Source organism: Bos grunniens, chromosome 11 (assembly GCF_055505025.1).
Source record: "Bos grunniens cultivar Pamir isolate PY7600 chromosome 11, Bosgru_T2T1.0, whole genome shotgun sequence".
NCBI lineage: Eukaryota > Metazoa > Chordata > Mammalia > Artiodactyla > Bovidae > Bos > Bos grunniens.
In genome coordinates, this window is record NC_141175.1 from 38,507,034 (window position 1) to 38,530,117 (window position 23,084).

At 39.1% G+C, this 23,084-nt stretch overlaps 1 protein-coding gene and 1 long non-coding RNA gene across 10 annotated transcripts in view; one reads left to right on the top strand and one right to left on the bottom strand.

Moving 5' to 3' along the window:
• The window catches only part of LCLAT1 (lysocardiolipin acyltransferase 1), a 286,102-nt gene that overhangs the window by 204,558 nt on the left and 58,460 nt on the right, over positions 1-23,084 (top strand). The window contains exon 6 of one of the 9 annotated variants that reach the window (XM_086323630.1): positions 4,246-5,535. The exons of the other annotated variants lie outside the window; for them this stretch is intronic. Within the exon in view, the coding sequence (XP_086179756.1) occupies positions 4,246-4,256 (11 nt within the window). The 3' untranslated portion in view covers positions 4,257-5,535. Of the gene's footprint in view, positions 1-4,245; positions 5,536-23,084 lie in introns of those variants that run through there. 9 annotated transcript variants of the gene reach the window in all.
• LOC147362946 (uncharacterized) overlaps positions 1-23,084 on the bottom strand; it is a 104,747-nt gene that overhangs the window by 32,396 nt on the left and 49,267 nt on the right. The gene's annotated exons all lie outside the window — the stretch shown is intronic.

Consider the following 23,084-nt stretch of genomic DNA (forward strand, 5'->3'; position numbering starts at 1 on the left):
GAAACAGTGTCAGACTTTATTTTGGGGGGCTCCAAAATCACTGCAGATGGTGACTGCAGCCATGAAATTAACAGACGCTTACTCCTTGGAAGGAAAGTTATGACCAACCTAGATAGCATACTCAAAAGCACAGACATTACTTTGCTAACAAAGGTCCGTCTAGTCAAGGCTATGGTTTTTCCTGTGGTCACGTATGGATGTGAGAGTTGGACTGTGAAGAAAGCTGAGCGCCGAAGAATTGATGTTTTTGAACTGTGGTGTTGGAGAAGACTCTTGAGAGTCCCTTGGACTGCAAGGAGATCTAACCAGTCCATTCTAAAGGAGATCAGCCCTGGGATTTCTTTGGAAGCAATGATGCTGAAGCTTAAACTCCAGTACTTTGGCCACCTCATGCGAAGAGTTGACTCATTGGAAAAGACTCTGATGCTGGGAGGAATTGAGGGCAGGAGGAAAAGGGGACAACAGAGGATGAGATAGCTGGATGGAATCACCAACTCGATGGATGTAAGTTTGAGTGAACTCCGGGAGTTGGTGATGGACAGGGAGGCCTGGTATGCTGCAATTCATGGGGTCACAAAGAGTCGGACACGACTGAGCAACTGAACTGAACTTATTTACAAAATAGAAATAAAACTCAGACTCTGAAAACAAACTTACGATTACCAAAGGGCAAATGTGGGAGGAGGGATAAATTATGAGTTTGGCAGTAATATCTACATACTACTGTATATAGAATAGGTAATCAACAAGGACCTAATGTATAGCATAGGGGACCCTACTGAGTAATCTGTAACAACCTATACGGGAGAAGAACAGATATATGTATAACTAAATTATTTTGCTGGACACCTGAAGTTAACACAACATTGTAAATCAACTATACTCTAATATGAAGTAAAAATTAAATTAAAAGAACAATTATCATGAGGTAGCATATTAGGTTAAAGCGTCTGCCTCCAATGCGGGAGACCTGGGTTTGATCCCTGGGTCGGGAAGATCCCCTGGAGAGGGAAATGGTAACCCACTCCAGTATTCTTGCCTGGAGAATCCCATGGACGGAGAAGCCTGGTAGGCTACAGTCCACAGGGTCGCAAAGAGTCAGACACGACTGAGCGACTTCACTTACTTACTTACTTAGCATATTAAAAAGCAGAGATTACTTTGCCAACAAAGGTCCATCTATGGTCAAGGCTATGGTTTTTCCAGTGGTCATGTACAGATGTGAGAGTTGGACTGTGAAGAAAGCTGAACACCGAAGAATTGATGCTTTTGAACTTTGGTGTTGGAGAAGACTCTTGAGAGTCCCTTGGACTGCAAGGAGGTCCAACCAGTCCATCCTAAAAGAGATTAGTCCTGGGTGTTCATTGGAAGGACTGATGCTAAACTCCAATACTTTGGCCACCTCATGTGAAGAGTTGACTCAATGGAAAAGACCCTGATGCTGGGAGGGATTGGGGGCAGGAGGAGAAGGGGATGACAGATGATGAGATGGCTGGATGGTATCACTGACTTGATGGACATGAGTTTGCGTGGACTCCAGGAGTTGGTGATGGACAGGGAGGCCTGGCATGCTGCAATTCATGAGGTCGCAAAGAGTCGGACATGACTGAGCGACTGAACTGAATTGAACTGAACATCTTTACTGCTAACTCATGCATGTAACTGAATTCACTGTTTCTGACACCTAATAGCTAACACAAGGCAGGTGAGAAGTTTAAGACATAAAGAAGTTACGGTTAAGAAGTCTTAGCAGGAAATACTGAAGAAGAGAAAATGCTTAACAAAGAAAGTCATTTCTGAGCCTGTGTTTACAATATATTTCACCAAGACTAAGAATATTTAGAAACACACACTTAACCTGAAATACAGCACCCATTATATAACATGATACAGATGTGTTGTTCTTGTAATAATAACGGTGAAAAGTTTTTCCTGAGTACCTTGATCTCCATCATTTTTGTACTTGATTCTATATTTTTACTAGATTATAACCTTAAGGATATGTATTGTCTTTCACGTAATAAAGACTAAATCAGTATTAGGTGAGTTGAATGTTTTCTTTTGTCTGAATAGATAAGCACAGTGTACTACCATCTTCCCAGCACAGTGTGTGTTACACTGATCAGTATCTATCACGGATATTTTATTTTATATGTCCCCCCTCTAATCACGGGACAATTCAGTAAGTGATTATGTAACTCTTTTTGGTACTAGATTAACCCAGATCCAAAAGAAGTTGCTCACTTAGAAAAGAGCTTTTCCACGAGAAAGTTTTTGGTTTTGATTTTTAGTTACACAGTGTTAATAAATTTATCACACAACTCAGTGCACTGAAATGTAGTTATACTCATTACTATCACTGCTGTTATACTATTTTTAACAATAGTGGCTTTATTCTTCTTTGATTTTAAACAAGTAAGGATTTCCTCCAACCATTGGTTTTGTTACATGTTTGGAAGCCATCACTGAGTTGTAACCATGCAGTAATTGCCTTCATCATTAGAGGGCACAAGTGTGCACATTTGAGGCAACTTAAAATCAAGTTAAAGTAGTTGGGAGTGAGTCAAACACTCCCAAGTCAAACACTCCATTGAACAAAACCCTGCCTTTAAAAAGTTTATAATCTTCCTGGATAGATAAGAACAGTGTTCATGGAAATATAAAAAAAATAATATGACTTTAATTATGTGCTGGGTTGTGTGGTATATAGTATACACTATTATGCTGAATTACACAATCACTTCATGGCAAAAAGTTGGGGAAACAATGGAAACAGTGACAGGCTTTATTTTCTTGGGCTCCAAAATCACTTCAGTTGGTGACTTATAGCCATGAAATTAAAAGACACTTGCTCCTTGAAAGAAAAGCTGTGACCACCCTAGACAGCATTTTAAAAAGCAGAGACATTACTTTGCCAACAAAGGTCCATCTAGTCAAAGCTATGGTTTTCCTGTAATCACATTTGGATGTGAAAGTTGGACTATAAAGAAAGCTGAGCACCGAAGAATTGATGCTTTTGAGCTGTGACGTTGCAGAAGACTCTTGAGAGTCCCTTGGACTGCAAGGAGATCCAACCAGTCAATCCTAAACGAAATCAGTCTTGAATATTCATTGGAAGAACTGATGCTGAAGCTGAAGCTCCAATTCTTTGGCCACCAGATGTGAAGAACTGACTCATTGGAAAAGACCCTGATGCTGGGTAAGATTGAAGGCAGGAGGATAAGGGGACGACAGAGGATGAAATGGTTGGATGGCATCACCGACTTGATGGACATGAGTTTGAGTAAGCTCCAGGAGTTGGTGACGGACAGGGAAGCCTGGCTTGCTACAGTCCATGAGGTCACAAATAGTCGGAAATGACTGAGCAACTGGACTGACTGACACAATTACAGATATGTTCAGTGAAGAGAGCTCATGTTGAAATACTCAGGTAAGGCTTCTTCAAGAAGCTGCATTTCCCTTGGAGCTTAGAGACCTTATGTAATTAGGATAGGCATTAAAAAAAATAAGGATGGCTGAGGACAAGAAAGAGAGAGTACAAGAACGGGCACCGAGTTTGGGCCAGGTGGAGCTGAGTGGTCAGCTAGGGGAAAACCAATCTGATTGAGCTGAAGCCCTGTGCCGTAAACTAACAGATAGTACTTAAGAAGGCTGTGTGGAGCCATTATTGTTGAAAAACTTAATTCCTGCGCCCAAAGAGTCATGTTTTTATTTTTTTCCATTTCTAGATCAAGTCACTCAAGCAAACAGCTCATGTGTTAAGACTCTAAAACATATGGATATATTTAAGTTTCAGATTTGAAATAAAATATTTTTTAAGTCAAAGTAAAACAATCCATATTTTAGCTCATATTTAGTTCATATGCCTAAATTCTGAATATGAAGAAGAATACTGTCTTGCCACTAATCTAGGGGATATACACTTAACAGGTAAAGATTAAGTAAATTCCCACTAGGCATTTTGGATCAGCACACCTGACCAAAATTCCTCAGTTTATATTCAGGGAGAGAGAAGCATTAACTGAACACCCAGATTACACTTACAGTATCTGATAGTCCTGAGTTGGGCTCCCTCATTTTGGTCTGTGGTAGTTCTTATTTGTTCTGAGAAAGCTGGTGGTTTTCTAGAAAGTAATAACCATATATTGATCATAGAGAGCTCAGTCTTCAGTGGCGTTTTTAGACCATTTTTATGTCTTGGGCTTTTTGCTACCTGCTGATAACCCAGTCTTTTCTTGCCCATAGTGGCTGTGTGAATGGGGGATGAACAGTGGCCAGCAGGAGCCATAACACTACATTTATCTTAATTGGTGAACCTCCCCCAGGATTGCATTTTGATGACCCTTCCTACCCAACAGCGTGTTCGAGGAGGCCAGGAAGAAAAGGCAGACCAACTGTTGGAATATTCTGTACATTAAGTGTCATTGCACTCTGACCTTTCTATGTGACTTTTTTTATTGCTGGAAACTATTTATAAAATACAATAAGAACTTTCCCTTATGTTAAAAAAAATGTAATTCTGGAAGTAGATCTTTGAGATTTATTAGAATATTTCCTGAGACCTAAATTTTCATCTTTCCCCAAATTTGCAGATATCTTTGTAGACTCTCTTTTGAGGCCATTTTAAAAAGCTTTTAAAAGCTTTTATCTATGGTGATGAATAAAATACAACAAAACCTAAAGGAAATTTGGATATTGATCAGTGGGAAATCACACAGATCAACTAAATAACTTGGTCTTAATACATCATGAAGCAGAAATGATCCACACTCGCCTGAGCAAAATTATATATGACCATATGTTAAAGACCTTTGGAGTCACTCATTTCAAATCTTTGAATGCCATGGTACTGCTTTAGATCATAAATGGCATTTATATTGTTCATTTTCATTTTCTCTCTCTTTGTCATAGCAGAACATCTGAGATGCTCACTTCGGACAGAACTTGCCATTGTGTTCAGTGAAGAAAGTCATGACAGTCTTAATTAAAAATGGTAGAAACCCTATTAGGTCCATAAAAACAACCAGGTCACATTGATCAAGTACTTGCCAGGTTCCATGCACTGAACTGTTCACATGTTGCTGTCATGCAGTAGAATTGCCCAGGGAGCTTTTTAAGACATACATACTCGGGTTTAGGCTCAGATCTGCTGAGTCAGAGTCTGGTGGTACACTCCCGGGCTCAGCTACCTCACTAGCTGCTTTCTTACGAATCACTTAGTTTTCAAAACTGTGCTTCCTGGTGGTTGGCCTTGTGCTACACCAAAGGAGACTGGCTCAGTTAGCAGCGTGCCCAGGTCTCAATGGCTGCTGAGTGGAGTACCATGAACTCAGGTCTCTTTGATGGCAAAGCCTATGTTTCCTCCTGCTATGTAATAAGTTAACAGTTTTTCTATTCCAGATGCTACAAAAATACCATCATCATTGTGTAGAGGTTTTTTTCTCTGTTACCCAGATTGCTGTCTGATATCCTTGGCTATACTATTGAGTTTTGTTTAAATGGAAAAATACATCAAGGATTTCCTTTTTGTAAGCACCTTTTTTTTTTTCTGGTTCCTTTATTTACCAGCTCTTCCTTTATTTTTCTGATCCTTAAAGCTTAAACTATCTTTTTCTTTCTTTTTGCCACCAACTCTCAAATAGCTTGATGACTTGATATTCTCCATATTAGCTCTTTTCATATATATGTGTGTATACACACACACACCTATATATGTAGGATATGTATGTGTGTGCTAAGTTGCTTTAGTCATGTCCAACTCTTTGAGACCTTATAGACCATAGTTCACAGGCTTCTCTGTCCATGGGATTCTCCCAGGCAAGAATACTGGAGTGGGTTGCCATTTTCTTCTCCAGGGGATTTTCCCAAACCAGGGATCCAACCGCCATCTCTTATGTCTCCTGCGTTGGCAGAAGGGTTCTTTACCCACTAGTGCCACCTGGGAAGCCCCATATATAATGATATATATCTTTTTATTTATTGTAAAAAAAAAAAAAAAAGTTGGAAAATTAATTACAAAAAAGAAAATGGCACCCATAGTCTTGGCAGGCACTTCTCAGAAACATCCAGTGCCTTATGACATAGTCTTCTTGTGTTTCTCCACGTTTTATTTTTAAAATCTGGGTAAATTCTATTTTGTTAGTAAAGTTTTTCTTTTGTTATTTACTATAATGTGCACATTTTCACCATTCTTACATAATTTTTTATAAGTATGCTGTGTTAATATATGCATGGGGCTTCATCAGATAGAGGTACCACTTTATTTAATGAGGCCTCTGTTATTCAGTTAAAATGGTTTCCAGTTTTCCACTCTTATAGATAATGCCAAAGTGTGTGTACATCTCTAATTATTAGGATATATTTCCAAATCTAATTACTGAGTCCAGGGAATGTTTAAGTTAAAAAAATATATATTTGTCTTATGCTCTGCTGCATTTCATTCAGTCACCAAATTCTATGATATTGCCTTGGAAGCATCTCTTAGAGAAACTTCCTGCATTTCCAACAGTGGCCCCATTCAGTGGGGTCCCATTACCTCTTTGCACTCCTCCTGGCTTTCTCACTGGTCTGCCTCTGGTGTCTTCTTTGCTAATCCGTATTGCACACAGCTAACAGTTGGTCTTCATAAAGTACCACTCTAATGTAATTGTGTGTGTTTCCGTTTGTTCAGAAAATATTTCTTGGGCACATATGTTACATGACTTTCTGAGACACCAAGACATCAGGTTAGGAAACATTAAAATGCATTATCATTCAAGAGATATGAATAAAAAGTAACTTAAGCACATACAGAAAAGTTAGTCTTTTTTGATATGGAATAGGTGGCATGTGAACCGAGAAAGAATAATGAGGCATTTTCCAGGGAGAAAGAACATTTAAATATTTGCCTTAGTTCCATATTCCTTAGTCAGGACTTTTTATAATGTGGTTCCAATCTATTTTTTAAATTTTATGCAGTGTGAGCCAACCTATTTGAATTAATGGACTGTTCCTGACTGTGCCTTATGCTTTGTGACTTTTGCCTCTGGTTATATCTGTCCAGGCTGAAACCTTCCCGGTTTTGCTCTTATCTTTAACCTCCAAATGCTATTCTTCCTTTAATGATCTTCATCTAAGGGTCCATTCTCATTTCCCCTGCCTGGCAGACATCTGGACTGAATATCCTTTTCCTCTCTAATAGGACTTAGCACTTCCCTTAATAGCCACTTTAATACATTTTACCTCTTACCTTCCTAAAAGGACAGCAACAGCTATGTCACTTAAACCATTAAGGGCAAAGATTTTATTTCTAAATTTAATGAATACCTTCATGCTTTTATATTATGTTCCTCTTAGCAACATTTGGCACTGTTAATTCTTCTTGATATATGCTCTCCCTTTGGCTTTTACATTTTTTCTCCTACTTCTCTGGCCTCCTCTCAAGACTTCTGCAGGTTCTTCGTTCCTTTCTGTGTTCCTCATAAGGATCTCCCAGACTCCTTTGTTCTATGCCACACATTCTCCCTGGGACGTGTCATTCGGGGTGGTGGCTCAGATAATCATCCATGTGCTCGCGACTCCTAATTCTAAATCTTTAGTCCAAAACCACTCTTAGTTCAGAGCCATATCTGTGCCCTTTGCCACATGGAGTTTCTGCAGGCATTTCAATATGCTCATAATTGAGTTTATCATTTGCCCTAAACTGCATTTCCTCCTCTAGTCCTCACACTGTGGCATCATTATCATCACTGTCAATCAGGCCACTTCTAGATGAATGTGACAGCACACTACATTAGGCACTTGGGGCCTGGAGTCAAAAGACCTGGCCTCGAATCCTGGTTTCCTTGGGACCAGGAAGTATGTGGCTGGTCAGATCCATTTCTCTCATCAAGCTTCATTTTCATTTTCTGTAAAATAGGTGTAATAACAGTGCTTACTTCCTGTGATTTTGTAGGACTCTGGAGGATTCAGTAAAGCAAGGCACGTAAAGCACTTAGCCCGTGCACGTGTTTGTGTGTGCACGTAGTTGCTCAGCTGTGTTTGACTCTGCAACCCTATGGACTGTAGCCCACCAGGCTCCTCTGTCCATGGGATTCTCCAGGCAATAATACTGGGCCTGGGTTGCTGTTTCCTCCTCTAGGGGATCCTCCCAACCCAAAGATCGAACCCACGTCTCTTGCATTGGTAAGTGGATTCTTTACAACAGTGCCATCTGAAGCAGCCAAGAGCACTTAGCACAGTGCCTGAAAAATAGCAAGCACTCAATAAATGTTACAGCGCAAATTGGATTCTGTCAGCTCCCAGCGAACGGTTTTGGGTTTCACCGTGTTCCAAGGTTAAATCTACTCCTTTGACTATTTGCCAGGCCCCATGTGACCTGGTCCTTGCTTGCCTTTCTGGGCAGCTGCCATCTCTGATTGTCCCACTGTCCTAGCCATGCTGATCTCCTCTCCTCTCCCAGGGTGCACAACACTCTGAGCCTTCCCCTAGAGCAGAGCTTCTCCTGCTCAGCCTGGAGGTTACAGCTTAGATGACAGTTCATTTGGGAAGCCTTCCCAGCTATTTTAAGACTTCTTTGTTCTCTATGTGAATGCTTTTCCTACTATATTTGCCCTATATAAACATTCTTTTCCTGTGATATTGTCACTTATTTAATTATCCATTTTGTCCATTAACTCTCAGTTTCCTGACCATAAGGATCAGGTCAGGTCCATTGACAGCTTTTATCCTAGACTTCAGCACAGGCCTGGCGTATTAAAGATGCTCTTCAGATTTTTTCAACTAATCCCTATTTGGTTGAGGTAATTTATACTCTGCCATGGTTCAACACTGATTTAAAGTGGCAAACATAAATATGTATATTATGATAACAGCAGCAGCACAACATAAGAAGAAAAATTAAGGTAAAGGGACAATAAAGGTATGAATTTAATAGACAAAGTATGTCTTACAAGGTTATTGTATATGTAAAATATATTATAAGCTCTATATTCCTATAAAATATGGATCTATAAATTGGCCCTGAGCTTTCTGGCACCTTCTATAAATAAAGGAACCGAATGGTATCATTGACAAGGGGCCATAAGATTACAGCAAACCACATGCCTCGGAAGCAGAAAGACACATAGAGAGAGGAGGTAGGGTAGCAAAGGCCAAGAAACAGCAGAGGTCATGAGTTGATAGAAGACATAATTAAAAGCTGTAGAAGAACCAGAAGATATTAGAAGGCAGAAGCCATTAAAGAAGGAAAGGGAACTTCTCTGGTGGGAAGGAGTGGTTGGGAGTCTGTCTGCCTCTTCAGGGGACATGAGTTCGGTCCCTGGTCCAGGAGGATCCCACATCCTGTGAAGCAGCTAAGCCCCTGCCATGACTGCTAGGACTGTGCTTGGAACCCACAAGCCACAGCTACTGAAGCCTGTGTGCCCCAGAGCCCATGCTCTGCAAAAAGAGAAAACCACCACAATGACAAATCTGTGCATCTCAGTAAAGAGTGGCTCCTGCTCGTCGTCATATCTAGAGAAAGCCCGCGCCCAGCAACAAAGACCTAGTATAGCCAATAAACAAACAAAGTAAACATTGTTTAAAAAAGAAGAAAAAGGAGGATGCAGTGGTGGTGGGGAGGAGGAGGAAGAGAAGATGATGAGAACAAGAACTAAGAGGACCCTTGAGTAAAAGAAGCTAAAGGATATTAACATTGAAGAGGAAGATGATTGTTTGGAGGATAAATATCAAAGAGCTGAGGCCCTCCAATTGCAGAGGACCTTAGTTGGGACTGTCAACTCCAGCTGCTTGGGGGATGTGTGACCCAGCCACTGGACCCCAGTGATCTCCTTGTTCACCAACCCTGTTCCCTCCTGTGCGTCTGAGGCCTGAGTGAACAACTATTCCTGAGTTCCCATGAGGCTTGGCCCTGGGGCTAATGGTCCAGTTTACTTATGCCCAAGGGTATCCTCATGATAAATCTATTGTTTTTTTTTTTTGGAAAAAATAAAGCAAACCACATGCTCGGAAAAAGCATGCCCATTTATGAAACTAAAGCTCTTTGGTTCCTCACCAAGGACATTGTGTACCGTGGTGTCCAGCAGCCTTCATGTTCAGTGTTCCACATAGCCTCAGAGTGCTTGCCCACATTGGCTAATGGCAGAATGAGAAAGAGCAGTTCAGTAAAAGCAGCCTCATAAGAGGTCAAGACATTGTTTTAACTAAAGGTATGGAGAGGCTGCATGTCCTTTAAACCATTCTCCATAATTGGTATTTCACTCATGAGCTTTGGATGAGAATTAGTTTGTACAGATTTTGGTGACTCTTCATAAGGCATATTTTGTATCATAAGTTAAGTTCTAGTCCAAGGGCTTTAGTTGTAGGTGGAGCTGGAAGTAGGCTTCTCTACTGAGATTTTATGCAGTGACTGTACCTCTGAACTGAGGGTGGCCAGTGTGGTCTGCAGAAAACAATTGGATTTATGTGATACTGCTGGCAATGTTTAACAGAATGGTGCCTTGCACAGAGAGAAGACCATTGCCCAAAGCTCAGTCCCTGTCTGTATGGCCTTTCTGGTCTTGTTTCTTGCTGTAAGAGCATGCCCTGTCTTCATTTTAGACAGGTAGAACATGCTTTTCTCATGCTATTCCTTTTCCTGAACTGGTCCCAGTCATCTAGGTAGCTCTTCTTGGTCCTTCAAAACAATTCAAATGTCTTTTCCTTTTCAGACAATCTCCTGATCAGGTTCTGTCCTCTTAACTCTCATCATACTCTATGCATTTGTCTTAATCATTTTTCTATATTTTTTTAATCAGTGATTTTTTTTTTTTTTTAATCTCTCTCTTGGGCCGTCTATGGGGTCACACAGAGTCGGACACGACTGAAGTGACTTAGCAGCAGCAGCAGCAGCTTGGACCCTGAGCTCCTTTAGGGTAGATACTGTCCTGTTTTTATGTCTGAGGTCCTTGTGTCATGAATATTACCGGTACTCAGTGTAGATTTGTACAGACTTTTGTAGATACTGTTTTCAGCATCTCACAGATACACAGATGGACCTCACTTGCTTGTTAATGCACTTGTGATTAGTAATGCCTTCTATCACGTTCAGTCTAGAGATCAGACACTCCACATAGACCCCTTCATTTTAGTGGAGGTGAGATTTATGGCAGTGCTTCAGGGCCACATAAGGCAGGTGCACAGTTGATTTTTTTTTTTAAAGCCATCTTAAGACAGTTTGCCTGTTTTGTTTTGTTTTGTACTACTACAGGATACATGTAAGGCTCTTTTTTTCCAGATTATTTATACTACTAGAAGGGACATACAGAAGAATATTATTTGTAACTTAGATGACCAGCTCTTGGCATTTGATCATGTAAAAATCAGTATAGAATTGGAGTTCTTAAATGTTTGCCTGGTTTATTAGTATTTCTACTCAACCAGTTTCAGCTTCTGAGATAGCCCTCACAAGACAGTCACTGCAGACTTTTGCCTCTCTGTACCACTTGAATTCAGTAGGAGAGAAATCTTGTTCTTGGGTTATGTACTATTTCTCTAACACTAGCCATCTATGATAAATGTCAAGGTAGTTATTTATCATAGTGTGAAAGGTAGGCCTGGTGATGAGTTCATGTCTTATGACACCATTATTTAAAATTTTCAAAATACATATTTCCCTGTTGGTTAGAAGATTATCATTTGCGTAAATGAGTGAAAATTATATACAAGTATTGGTACTCTGTGTAATGTTTATATTATCTTAAAAGTAGTACACTGAAAAATGCTGATAACTGACACTTATAAAATATGTTTATTTTAAAGTTTGGAATTGTGGAAGAAGCTTTGTAAGTAAAATTTGTGGAACTTCCTTTGCGTGATAATTTTCTGTACGCTGTATCTGATTGTAAAAAATACTGTTACATACATTAAAATCTTTCAGTTTTTCACTCTGAACGTGTTAGGGAGAGAGATGAATCAAGAGCAGAGAATGCTAGCAGCTTTGCCCTCATGGTGTCATCTCACCAACTGGCACCTAAACACTCAATCTTCATGTCCTTATGATGAAGCAAAACAAGAGTTTCAGTGCATATGCACAATGTATGTAACAATATATTTTATCTTCCTGTTCATCTGAAAATCAAAGTTAATTCTCACCGTGGAGATGTTGGCCTGAATCTAACTGCTGTAGACCTTTTCATACAGAAATTCTTTTGAACAGGAAATTATGTCTGCCTTTTTGGTTTTATATAGTGTATAATTTCATTGTGGATGTATCATTTTTCTTTTTGGGGCCTGTCCTTTTTTCTGAGCACATGTCCATTTCAGTACTTTTAAAAGTACCTTTCTCTTTTAGCTTTGTAGATTTGCTTTATAGGCTTTTTCCTTCTTTATTTATAATAATTAAATATAATTAAAAATAATTTTTTTCTATATTTTGCAGTTGCCAGGACCTCTTCTCATTTTATTTTTGTTTTTTTGTTTTTAAATGAACTGACGCTCATTTTGAGTATTGCAAAGGGATTTTTAAAACAATACTGACCTTTGCTGGTGGGTGTGTGTGTGCTTATACATGTGCACATGTAGGCCAAGTTCATGTGCCTTCACTTTTTAAACATAGATTCCAACCAGGAATCAGTTCCACAAGAACATGAAACTAAGTATAGAAATTATTTGCTTATTAATGCTGAAAATTACCTGAATGGCTTTCTAAATGAAAGAATTATTCCATTTTATTTCACATAATTATATTTCATATAAAATAAAATAATTACATTTATATGTGCTATTATATATTTTACTATATAGGCATCCCCTACTTATCATCTGATTGCTAAGAGCGCTCAAATGCACTTTGTCATAGATGGACTGAGCAAAACAAGTTCTGATGCAGTTATCCCAAGCTGGCCCCTCTGAACTTCATGAAATGTAAGATGTGAAAAGTGTGTTTGTAACTTTCTAATTCACCTGCTTTCTCATAATAGAGTTATATAGGAGGGGAAAGCACATGTGTCTCAATGGCTTGAATTATTAAGAAAACTAATATTGGAACCAACATATTAATGATATTTTTACAAATAAGAGAGGGTATTATTAATAATTTAACAAAATAATTCATTAACTATTTGGAAACTTCATTTAGATTACTGTTGTGAACCTATTGTCGTTGTTAAATGTCGTTGTTAAAATTCTGTTCTGGATGAAAGCAACTAAGTCCTCTGACCCAGAAAAGCATGTTCAAAGTATAATTTCCATGTACTCACACCAATAGTGTGGAGTCCCTCTCCTGACTAGAAGCATTATCAGAGCCAAATGGTAGATCTTTTATAATAATGATGTCTAAGTGCAGTCTGCAAAAACAGGAATAATTTGTTGTTCAGCTTTGAGGAGTGCTAGTTAACCAGATTCAGTCAGGTCTGCTCCCCAAGAGCAGTGATAACTGTGCCCAGAAAAGACACTGACTGACACTTCTTTTCTGCTATAAGCTAGCTCATCACCATTGTAAATCACCAAAAGCTTAATGCAGTGAGCAGAATCTAGGAAGACTATGCCTTGACTTCTGAGAAGGTCATTGTTAAGGTTTATGTTTGACTAGAGCAGTTTGTCTTAGCTTGTATAATAAAATGCCTTTCCTGCAAGCCCTGTGCACACACATATTTTAATACCTGACTTTGGCACTGTGAGCCATGTTTTTCTTATTTTATCTTCTGTTAAAGGCCATTTTAAATCTATGAGGAAATGGGAAAGATGTAAATCATAAATAAACTATGAACACAGGATTTTAAAACTTTCGTACCACAGTCTCAAAAGTTCTATCAAAGTCTCCCACGTGGAACCCCAAACTGTTTTCTTTAAAAAACATAATCCTATATGATCAAGGCATGCTGCTGACAGCATGAGAATAAAAATTTATGATGAGCATCTTCTTGTGCTCACATTCATTAAGTTAGTGTATGGTCAGTTACCATGGAGACAGTACACCAGGCAGAAGAGAAGGGTGAATAACAGCTGGCAGAACAAGGGGAGAGTTTAGGGAACCAGACTTTGACTTAGATCCTGAGGAACAGTTGGCATTTGATTTGGTAAAGATATTGGGAGAGTACAGTTGGGGTTGGAGATCCAGTGATGGAGACTGGCCTGACTGGAACTCAGAGTTCATCTTTTTAAGTGATAAGAGTTAGATAGTCTTCAGATCAGTTCAGTTGCTCAGTCGTGTCCGACTCTTTGCAACCCCATGAATCGCAGCATGCCAGGCCTCCCTGTCCATTGCCAACTCCCAGAGTTCAGTCAAACTCACGTCCATCGAGTCGGTAATGCCATCCAGCCATCTCATCCTCTGTCGTCTCCTCCTCCTCCTGCCCCCAATCCCTCCCAGCATCAGAGTCTTTTCCAATGAATCAACTCTTCACATGAGGTGGCCAAAGTCCTGGAGTTTCAGCTTCAGCATCATTCCTTCCAAAGAACACCCAGGACTGATCTCCTTTAGAATAGACTGGTTAGATATCCTTGAAGTCCAAGGGACTCTCAAGAGTCTTCTCCAACACCACAGTTCAAAAGCATCAATTCTTCAGCACTCAGCTTTCTTCACAGTCCAACTCTCACATCCATACATGACTACTGGAAAAACCATAGCCTTGACTAGATGGACCTTTGTTAGCAAAGTATTGTCTCTGCTTTTCAATATGCTATATAGGTTGATCATAACTTCCCTTCCAAGGAGTGAACATCTTTTAATTTCATGGCTGCAGTCACCATCTGCAGTGACTTTGGAGCCCCAAGAAATAAAGTCTGACACTGTTTCCACTGTTTCCCCATCTATTTCCTATGAAGTGATGGGACTGGATGCCATGATCTTGGTTTTCTGAATGGTGAGCTTTAAGCCAACTTTTTCTCTCTCCACTTTCACTTTCATCAAGAGGCTCTTTAGTTCTTCGCTTTCTGCCATAAGGGTGGTGTCATCTGCATATCTGAGGTTATTGATATTTCTCCCGGCAGTCTTGATTCCAGCTTGTGCTTCTTCCAGCCCAGCGTTTCTCATGATGTAGTCTGCATAGAAGTTAAATAAACAGGGTGACAGTATACAGCCTTGACGGACTCCCTTTACTATTTGGAACCAGTCTGTTGTTCCATGTCCCGTTCTAACTATTGCCTCCTGACCTGCATACAGGTTTCTCAAGAGGCAGGTCAGGTGGTCTGGTATTCCCATCTCTTGAAGAACTTTCCACAGTTTATTGTGATCCATAGATAGTCTTAGTTGTTGTGAAATCTCACTTCTAACAAAGTGAAAAACAAAAGGAGTCAAATGGTGGAAGTTGTGAAGGTAGTTTTTGTTACTTTGTAAAAATTCTGGGCTTTTTTAGTAAATTGTTCCCTTCTTAGTATTCTAAGAGAGTTGATTATCTTCCTAAGCAATTTACTACTTGTTCTCAGATAAAATAAGATCTATTGGCTTTCCATCCTCATAGTCATCCCAAAATAGTCTTTTATTTTGAGATTTCTGCCTTAATTATGTTCATCTTAAAGGAAGACTCAGTAAAAGTGATTGCATCTCATGTTTTTTTTTTAAACATCTTTTTTGATCTATGAGAGAGGTATTTGCAGACTGCATGATGGCATATAGTAGGGAAAAAAGTATGATTCATCCGAATTACAAAGCTGTTCCCTAAGAAAGAATCATTGGAGAAATGTCTTACTTGTGTTTTTACAAATAGTTTTCAGACTTAAAGAAAATTTTTTTGGCTTTTTCTGTATATGGCTGTAAATGGCCATGGTTTTATATTGCAATTTTTTGTGTGTGTGGGACCATTTACTTAGTGACTGCCACTCTAGTGACCTACAGAGTTAGCCATAAAACCTAATCCCTACTCCATAATACCCCAGTTCATACTTTTAATAGCTATGCCTTAAAGTGTGTTTTTGAAGTTGGAAACCCATGACCTGATAGGGAGTCCCTTAATAAATATCAGTAAATATTGATTTCATCTAAATCAATCTTCTTCAGCAATAGTTGGCTGATTTGCAGGGCTCAATATTCATTGACTTTGAGGGATTCATTTTCTAAAATAATATCAACTTATCTGAAATTCTAGGTGCCAATAGATTTTTTGGATGTAAAGTCAGAGAAGAACCCTTTGGGTGCAGCATTAGAATGCATTTGTTGACCTTAGAGTAGTTTCACGGGAGTTGGGGCTGCCAGAAACCAGATGTGTATGGAGTGAGTCAAGACAGCAAGTATAGGTGCTTCCTACAGGGAGTTTGCTGCAGTAATCAGCAGAAGAGGAAGCCATATCAAGTATTACTAGTGGAGCTGAGTGTTTTTAAAGGCTGAGGAAATTTAATAGTGGAAATTCTGAAAGAGAAATGGATTGATGATGGAGCAAGTTTTCTGAGAAATAGGAGTGATTAGGAACAGAAACAAAATTAAAGGGATTCCTCATTTCCTAAGGCAGGAAACATAGCTGAGCTTGAATATATATATATATTGGTTTGGGGAGTAAGGGGTAAGAGAGAGGTGCTTTGATGAAAAACTGTTCTGTCAGGTCAGAGGTTAGGTGGTAATGTGATGTTTATGATGGAGAAAAATGGGGGCAGAGGTGAATGATGAGAGTTTGGAATAGTTGCTGTAGAAAATGAGAAAAGGAAGCTGATAAAAACAAGTAAAAGCATTGTTGAGCTCTCTGATCTCTTGCTCCAGGCCCAGTCTGGCTTCCCACAATAACTGAAGCTTCAGCCAAAGTGGAGACTCACTTTGCCTGCACCCATCTCACTCCTTCCTTCCCGTCACCTTTTACAACTGTCTTGTCTCTTCAGCCTTTCTGCAAAACTACCGTTCTTTTATACCCAGCTCAGGTAGATCATTTCTTGAATTCTTCAGCTGGCACCCTGTAGTCTTCTACAGTAGCTGAACCACTCTTAAGAATCATGTAATTTGCAAGTATGTTTTATCTTCTTTCCTAGATTGTAGGTTTTTGGGGGGCTAAGAATCATGGGTTTGCCAGTTGTCTTTGTTTCCATTTCTCTGCCTAGGGCAGTGCTCTTCTATCGGTCAGTAAAAGTGAATGAATAAATTAGTGAATGAAGCAAATCCACCAAACTGTGTGAGAGTGGTGGATGGACCTCTTTATGAACCAGTTAATTCCATTTTGTACTTTAATTAGCTCCTCTTGAGGGGGAGGTGTTTTTAAAGTGTTGGCCTACACAAATTTAAGATATAGGTAAGTTACCTAAGAGATACAACTAGTCATTTATTGGGTATCAATTCAGAGGATATTATTTTGGCTTATTGATAAAGTAAAACTCTGTATTTAGATCTTAATTTGCATTACAGAATTTCATTTGGCATTATTCATTTGAGGAGCGAAAATAGAAGTTTCTCAGATGCTTCTAATTGCCTCTTTTGCCATATGGGCATAGAGGTACAAATAGCAATCATAATTCAACTCCAAGATCACAGACTTCATTATTTTCATTGAAATGCAGTAAAATGTTGACTTCTACATCACCATAGCAATAGAAGTATTCCCCATCACCATTGCCCATACCCAAAGCCCAGAGAACATACACTTGATTTTTTTCCTTATTTCAGTGATACTCGTCCATCCATTTGTATCCAGGTTTTCCCATCTCAACCCCAGCACAGTATCTGGTAAGATACTGTTAAAATGTCATACTCTTGCCTTGAGAAGAAATGGTTACAACAGATAAAACCCTCAAAGTCTAGGTCTATCTCTTGACATGTCCAGAGTAGGCCAGTGTAGTATCAACTGAAGTAAATAAAATGCAGAGGAAAGAGGAAAAGCAATTTTGCCAAAACTGCCATCAATTCTGTGCTAGTTTCTGCCTATAATGTTAAATTTCCACTCATTGGATTTTTCAGGTTCCTATGTATTGGTGTATGTATCGTATAGGGTATTTTCTTTGGATAATCACTCAGTATTTTAGCTTTGTTTTGTTTTTCCTGCTGAAATTATTAAATAGAGATATTTGATATGGTCAAGAAGATGAGCTAAAAGAGGATCATTATTAGTTATGGCCACCTCATCCATGCACCTTCCAGATTCTATCATCTAGAAGTAATCTCTTCTTTCCCTAAATTTCTATAGCCATTAAACTATATTCATATTGAGACAACTCAGTTTTAACCAGATATGGATACAATCTATTAGCAGATGAGTGGATAAAGATGTAGTATATATAAATATATATACACATACACATTTATACACACAGTGGAATACTACTCAGCCATAAAATGAATTTTTGCTATTTGTATATCTGCACAAAAAGATATGTGAACCACTGTGTTCACAGCAGCACCATTCACAATACCCAAGACATGAAACAACCTAAATATCCACTGACAGATGGAAAGATAAAGAAGATGTGGTATATATATACAGTGGAATGCTACTCAGTCATTTAAAAGCAGAAACATCACTTTGCCAATAAATGTCTATATGGTCACAGCTATGGTTTTTCCAGTAGTAATGTATGGATGTGAGAGTTGGACCATAAAGAAGAATGAGTGCCAAAAAACTGATGCTTTCAAATTGTGGTGCAGATGACTCTTGAGAGTCCCTTGGACAGCAGGGAGATAAACCAGTCAATCCTAAAGGAAATCAACCCTGAATAGTAATTGGAAGGACTGATGCTAAAGCTCTGGTACTTTGGCCACCTGATGCAAAGAGCTGACTCACTGAAAAAGACTGGGAAAAATTGAGGGCAAGAGAAGGGGGCTACAGAGGATGAGATAGTTGGATGGCATCACTGACTGAGTAGACATGAGTTTGAGCAAACTCCTGGAGATAGTGAAGGACAGGGAAGCCTGGTGTGCTGCAGTTCCTGGGGTCTCAAAGAGTCAGACATGACTTAGCAACTGAGTAACAGCAACAACTACTCATTCATAAAAAAGAATGAAATAATGGCATTTGCAGCAACATGAATGCAACTAGAGATTATCATGCTAAGAGAAAGATGAATACCATATGATACCACTTATATGTAGAATCTAAATTATGACACAAATGATACAGAAACAGAATCTATGAAACAGAAACAGAATCTCAGACATAGAGAACAGACTGGTGGTTGCCAAGGGGGAGAGGGTTGGAGGAGGGATGGAGGAGAGGTTGGGGTTAGCAGATGTAAGCTTTTATATATAAAATGGATATATACAAGGTCCTACTGTATAAGCACAGGGAACTATAGTTAATATCCTATGAGAAACCATAATGGAAAAGAGTATATAAAAAATGTATATGCATGTATAACTAAATCAGTTTGCTATATAGCAGTAATTTACACAACATTGTAAATCAACTATAATTCAATTTAAAAAAAGAAATTTTGCCATTTTCAGCAACACGGGTAGATCTAGAGGATATTATGCTTAGTAAAATAAGTCAGACAAAGAAAGACAAATACTGTATGTTTTCACTTATATGTGGAACCTAAAAAATGAATGAATATAACAAAATAGAAACAGATTCATAGATACAGAGAACAAACTAGTGGTTACCTGTGGGGAATGCGTAGAGGAAGGGAATGATAGAGGAAGGTGATTAAGAGACGTAACTTAGGTGTAAAATAAATAATATGGTGCACAACACAGGGAATATAGCCAAAATTCTATAATAATTTTAAATGAGTAAATCCATTAGATAACTATGTTGTATACCTAAAACTAATGTAACATTGTAAATCAACTATACTTCAATTTTTAAAAAAGACACCACTTTTTGTTGCAGTTGCATACATGAACCTCACTTTTCTACACTACTAACCTGTTGACTACCCTGCTTTTGATCCCTGTTTTTGCAGTCCTCAGTACATATAGCCAAAAATAGCTTCATTGTTTCAGTTAGGTTTTTTTTTCTGTTGTTAATTATTCTGGTGATCTGATTCACATCTCAGTTCAGTTCAGTTCAGTTCAGTCGCTCAGTTGTGTCCGACTCTTTGCGACCCCATGAATCGCAGCATGCCAGGCCTCCCTGTCCATCACCAACTCCCGGAGTTCACCCAGACCCACGTCCATCGAGTCAGTGATGCCATTCAGCCATCTCATCCTCTGTCGTCCCCTTCTCCTCCTGCCCCCAATCCCTCCCAGCATCAGAGTCTTTTCCAATGAGTCAACTCTTCACATGAGGTGGCCAAAGTACTGGAGTTTCAGCTTTAGCATCATTCCTTCCAAAAAATTCCCAGGGCTGATCTCCTTCAGAATGGACTGGTTGGATCTCCTTGCAGTCCAAGGGGAGTTGGGAGTTCTCCAACACCACAGTTCAAAAGCATCAATTCTTTGGCGCTCAGCCTTCTTCACAGTCCAACTCTCACATCCATACATGACCACAGGAAAAACCATAGCCTTGACTAGACGGACCTTTGTTGGCAAAGTAATGTCTCTGCTTTTGAATATGCTATTTAGGTTGGTCATAACTTTCCTTCCAAGGAGTAAGCGTCTATTAATTTCATGGCCACAGTCACCACCTGCAGTGATTTTGGAGCCCCCAAAACTAAAGTCTGACACAGTTTCCACTGTTTCCCCATCTATTTCCCATGAAGTGATGGGACCGGATGCCATGATCTTAGTTTTCTGAATGTTGAGCTTTAAGCCAACTTTTTCACTCTCCACTTTCACTTTCATCAAAAGGCTTTTTAGTTCCTCTTCACTTTCATAGAATGGCTTTATTTTTTGCTAGGGGTGGGTGCTTCTTGGTGACTTGAATGAATACATTTAAGATATGTTTTGTAGGTACAGATGCCAGTCTTAAAGAAGGTTAAAGAAGATCATTGTTTTGTATAGTGTAGAGATTGATGGCATATGGCCACACTCTGACAGTATTCTGGAAGGTTCTTTGGATGTCTTCTTATAATTGTCATCTAAAATTGATCACAGTTGATAATGCAGCTTATAGAAAAAAAAAATCTTTCTGTAGTGACAATTAGTGTGACTTTTTTTCCACTTTTAGGTTACTAGACTTCCTTCATGATTAGAATACATAAGAACTGGTAAGCTATTCTAGACTGATATAAATCCTTATGTCTTCAGTGATGTCCTATGCTGCTCAAGCACACCATAAAGTATTAGTGATCTTTCTTTCCAACAATGTTCTTTGATGCTCATTGAAAAAGGAAGAACCAATCAATAAGCTACCAACATCACTGTGTTTAAAAACTCTAGGCTTCCTTAAAAGACATGAATAAAGGTAAAGTGTTAGATATTAGAGTAGCTTTGTACTAGCCAAGTTGCGATCTCTGTAAGAGAAATAGGAGGTAGATAAGAAAAATTCAGTCAGCAGCAGAGTAGGTTCTTCCCTGTTCTCCTCTCAAGGAAAAACTAGTCATTGTCACACCTTACTACCTTATGATCTTAATTCAACTCTAATGTAATGCAACTTGGAGTTAAAAAAAAAAAAAACTTGATTCTTTTCTGAGCCTTCTGTGTCCAAATATGGCAACTTTTACCATTCTCAGATATCAGTCAAACCCCTTCATCCTCTGCCTCAGCCCTGATTTCACTGGAGAGAAGAAACTTAGCACCTCTCTTAGCCTTCCACTCCACCTTGGTCCAAACATCCGCATACTTCATCTACATAGTAACACCTTTAGCTCAGTTTCTTCCTTTCATACACAAACTTCTTAGAAGAGCTGTGGACACTATTGCCAGAGCCTTACCCCTAGCAGTGTACAAGCTTTGCAGTCAGTCTCCCACCCCTACATTCAACTGAACCATGACAGTCTCCCCAGTTTCATAAAACCCCAACCTTGTCCATTCTTGCCCTCCCCACCAACACTTGACTGTGGTAGATATTCCCTTCTAGAAACAGCCCCAGCCTTGAGAACTAGGGGAGAGGATAAAATAGAACTAGGAGACTTCTGCGATCTCTCCCAACTCTCAGTAAGGCTTGATGATTTTCTGAGATTTCAAGAATCTTCAGCTCTTTTTGTTTATAAAAATTCTCAGCAATTTTTGGCTATTTAAACATAGTAGTGCTTAAAAAAATGTTGAGACTACAGAATGCAGCATCTTTCTCATGCGGTTACTGTAATTTCAAAGAGATTATTCTTAGTAACTGTATTTGTTATTATACAATTTCTCAGAAATAGAAAACACATTAGAGGAACTTTAAATAGAAACAAAGTGTACTGAATTTAAAATTCTGTGATTCAGAGATACAGATTTTGATGCATCAACTTATCATCTGAAGTTCTGAAGCCTGAAATGTTCTCTTGTAATATAAGTTTTTACATCTATTAGAATAGACTTTTTATCTAATTTATTTTTTTCAGAGAGTAGGATGACAAATAATCTAAGAGAAAATGAAAACTAAATGGCATAAAAGAGTTAAAACTGAATAGTTTATAATTTCCTCCCTTTCCTAACAATATCTATAGTATGAACTCAGTTGTTTAAGGCAAATTTTTTGAACAGTTCTTCCTTTAGACAAATAATTTGTCTCTATTAGAAGATTTTTTAAAAATTATTATTTATTTATTTGGCTGTGTCGGGTCTCAGTTGTTGCAAGTGGGATCTAGTTCCCTGACCAGGGATTGAACTCAGGCCTCCTGCGTTGGGAGCTCAGAGTCTTAGTCACTGGACCACCAGGGAAATCCCTGATTTTTTTTTTTCTTTAAGCAACAGAAATTTATTTCTCCTAGAAATCTGAAATCGGGGTGTCAGCAGAGCCGTGGAGTAACTTGGTTTTAATTCAAGAACAATGTTTAAAAAGTATGTCGCCAAGTCTTCCTGGACCAAAGGTGCAGATGAGCTCGGAGTAATGTCAGAAAGTCCTATCTTGGAGCCCCCTCCAACCTGGCTGCTGAACCTTGTCATTTCTCCCCAATGTCCACCAAGAATTTCCAAGTATTGCTGTCTCATGGACTCTGACCTGCTGGGAGAAGTCTACTCTGCAGTCCACGCAGGGAAGACACCATGACCAGGTCATCCCATGGCTGGCATGAGCTTGAGACACTGTGTCGCTGCCTAAGGCATGGCTCCATGTCTCTACAAGGGCCAGGCAGCCCTTTGTTCCCACATCCTGGCAAAAGTCCCTCCGGAAAGAGTTCCTTGAGCTTTTAGTCAGAATTTTCTCTTTCCTTGGGACTCAGTCCTTGGGGAAAAGCACCTTGCCTCC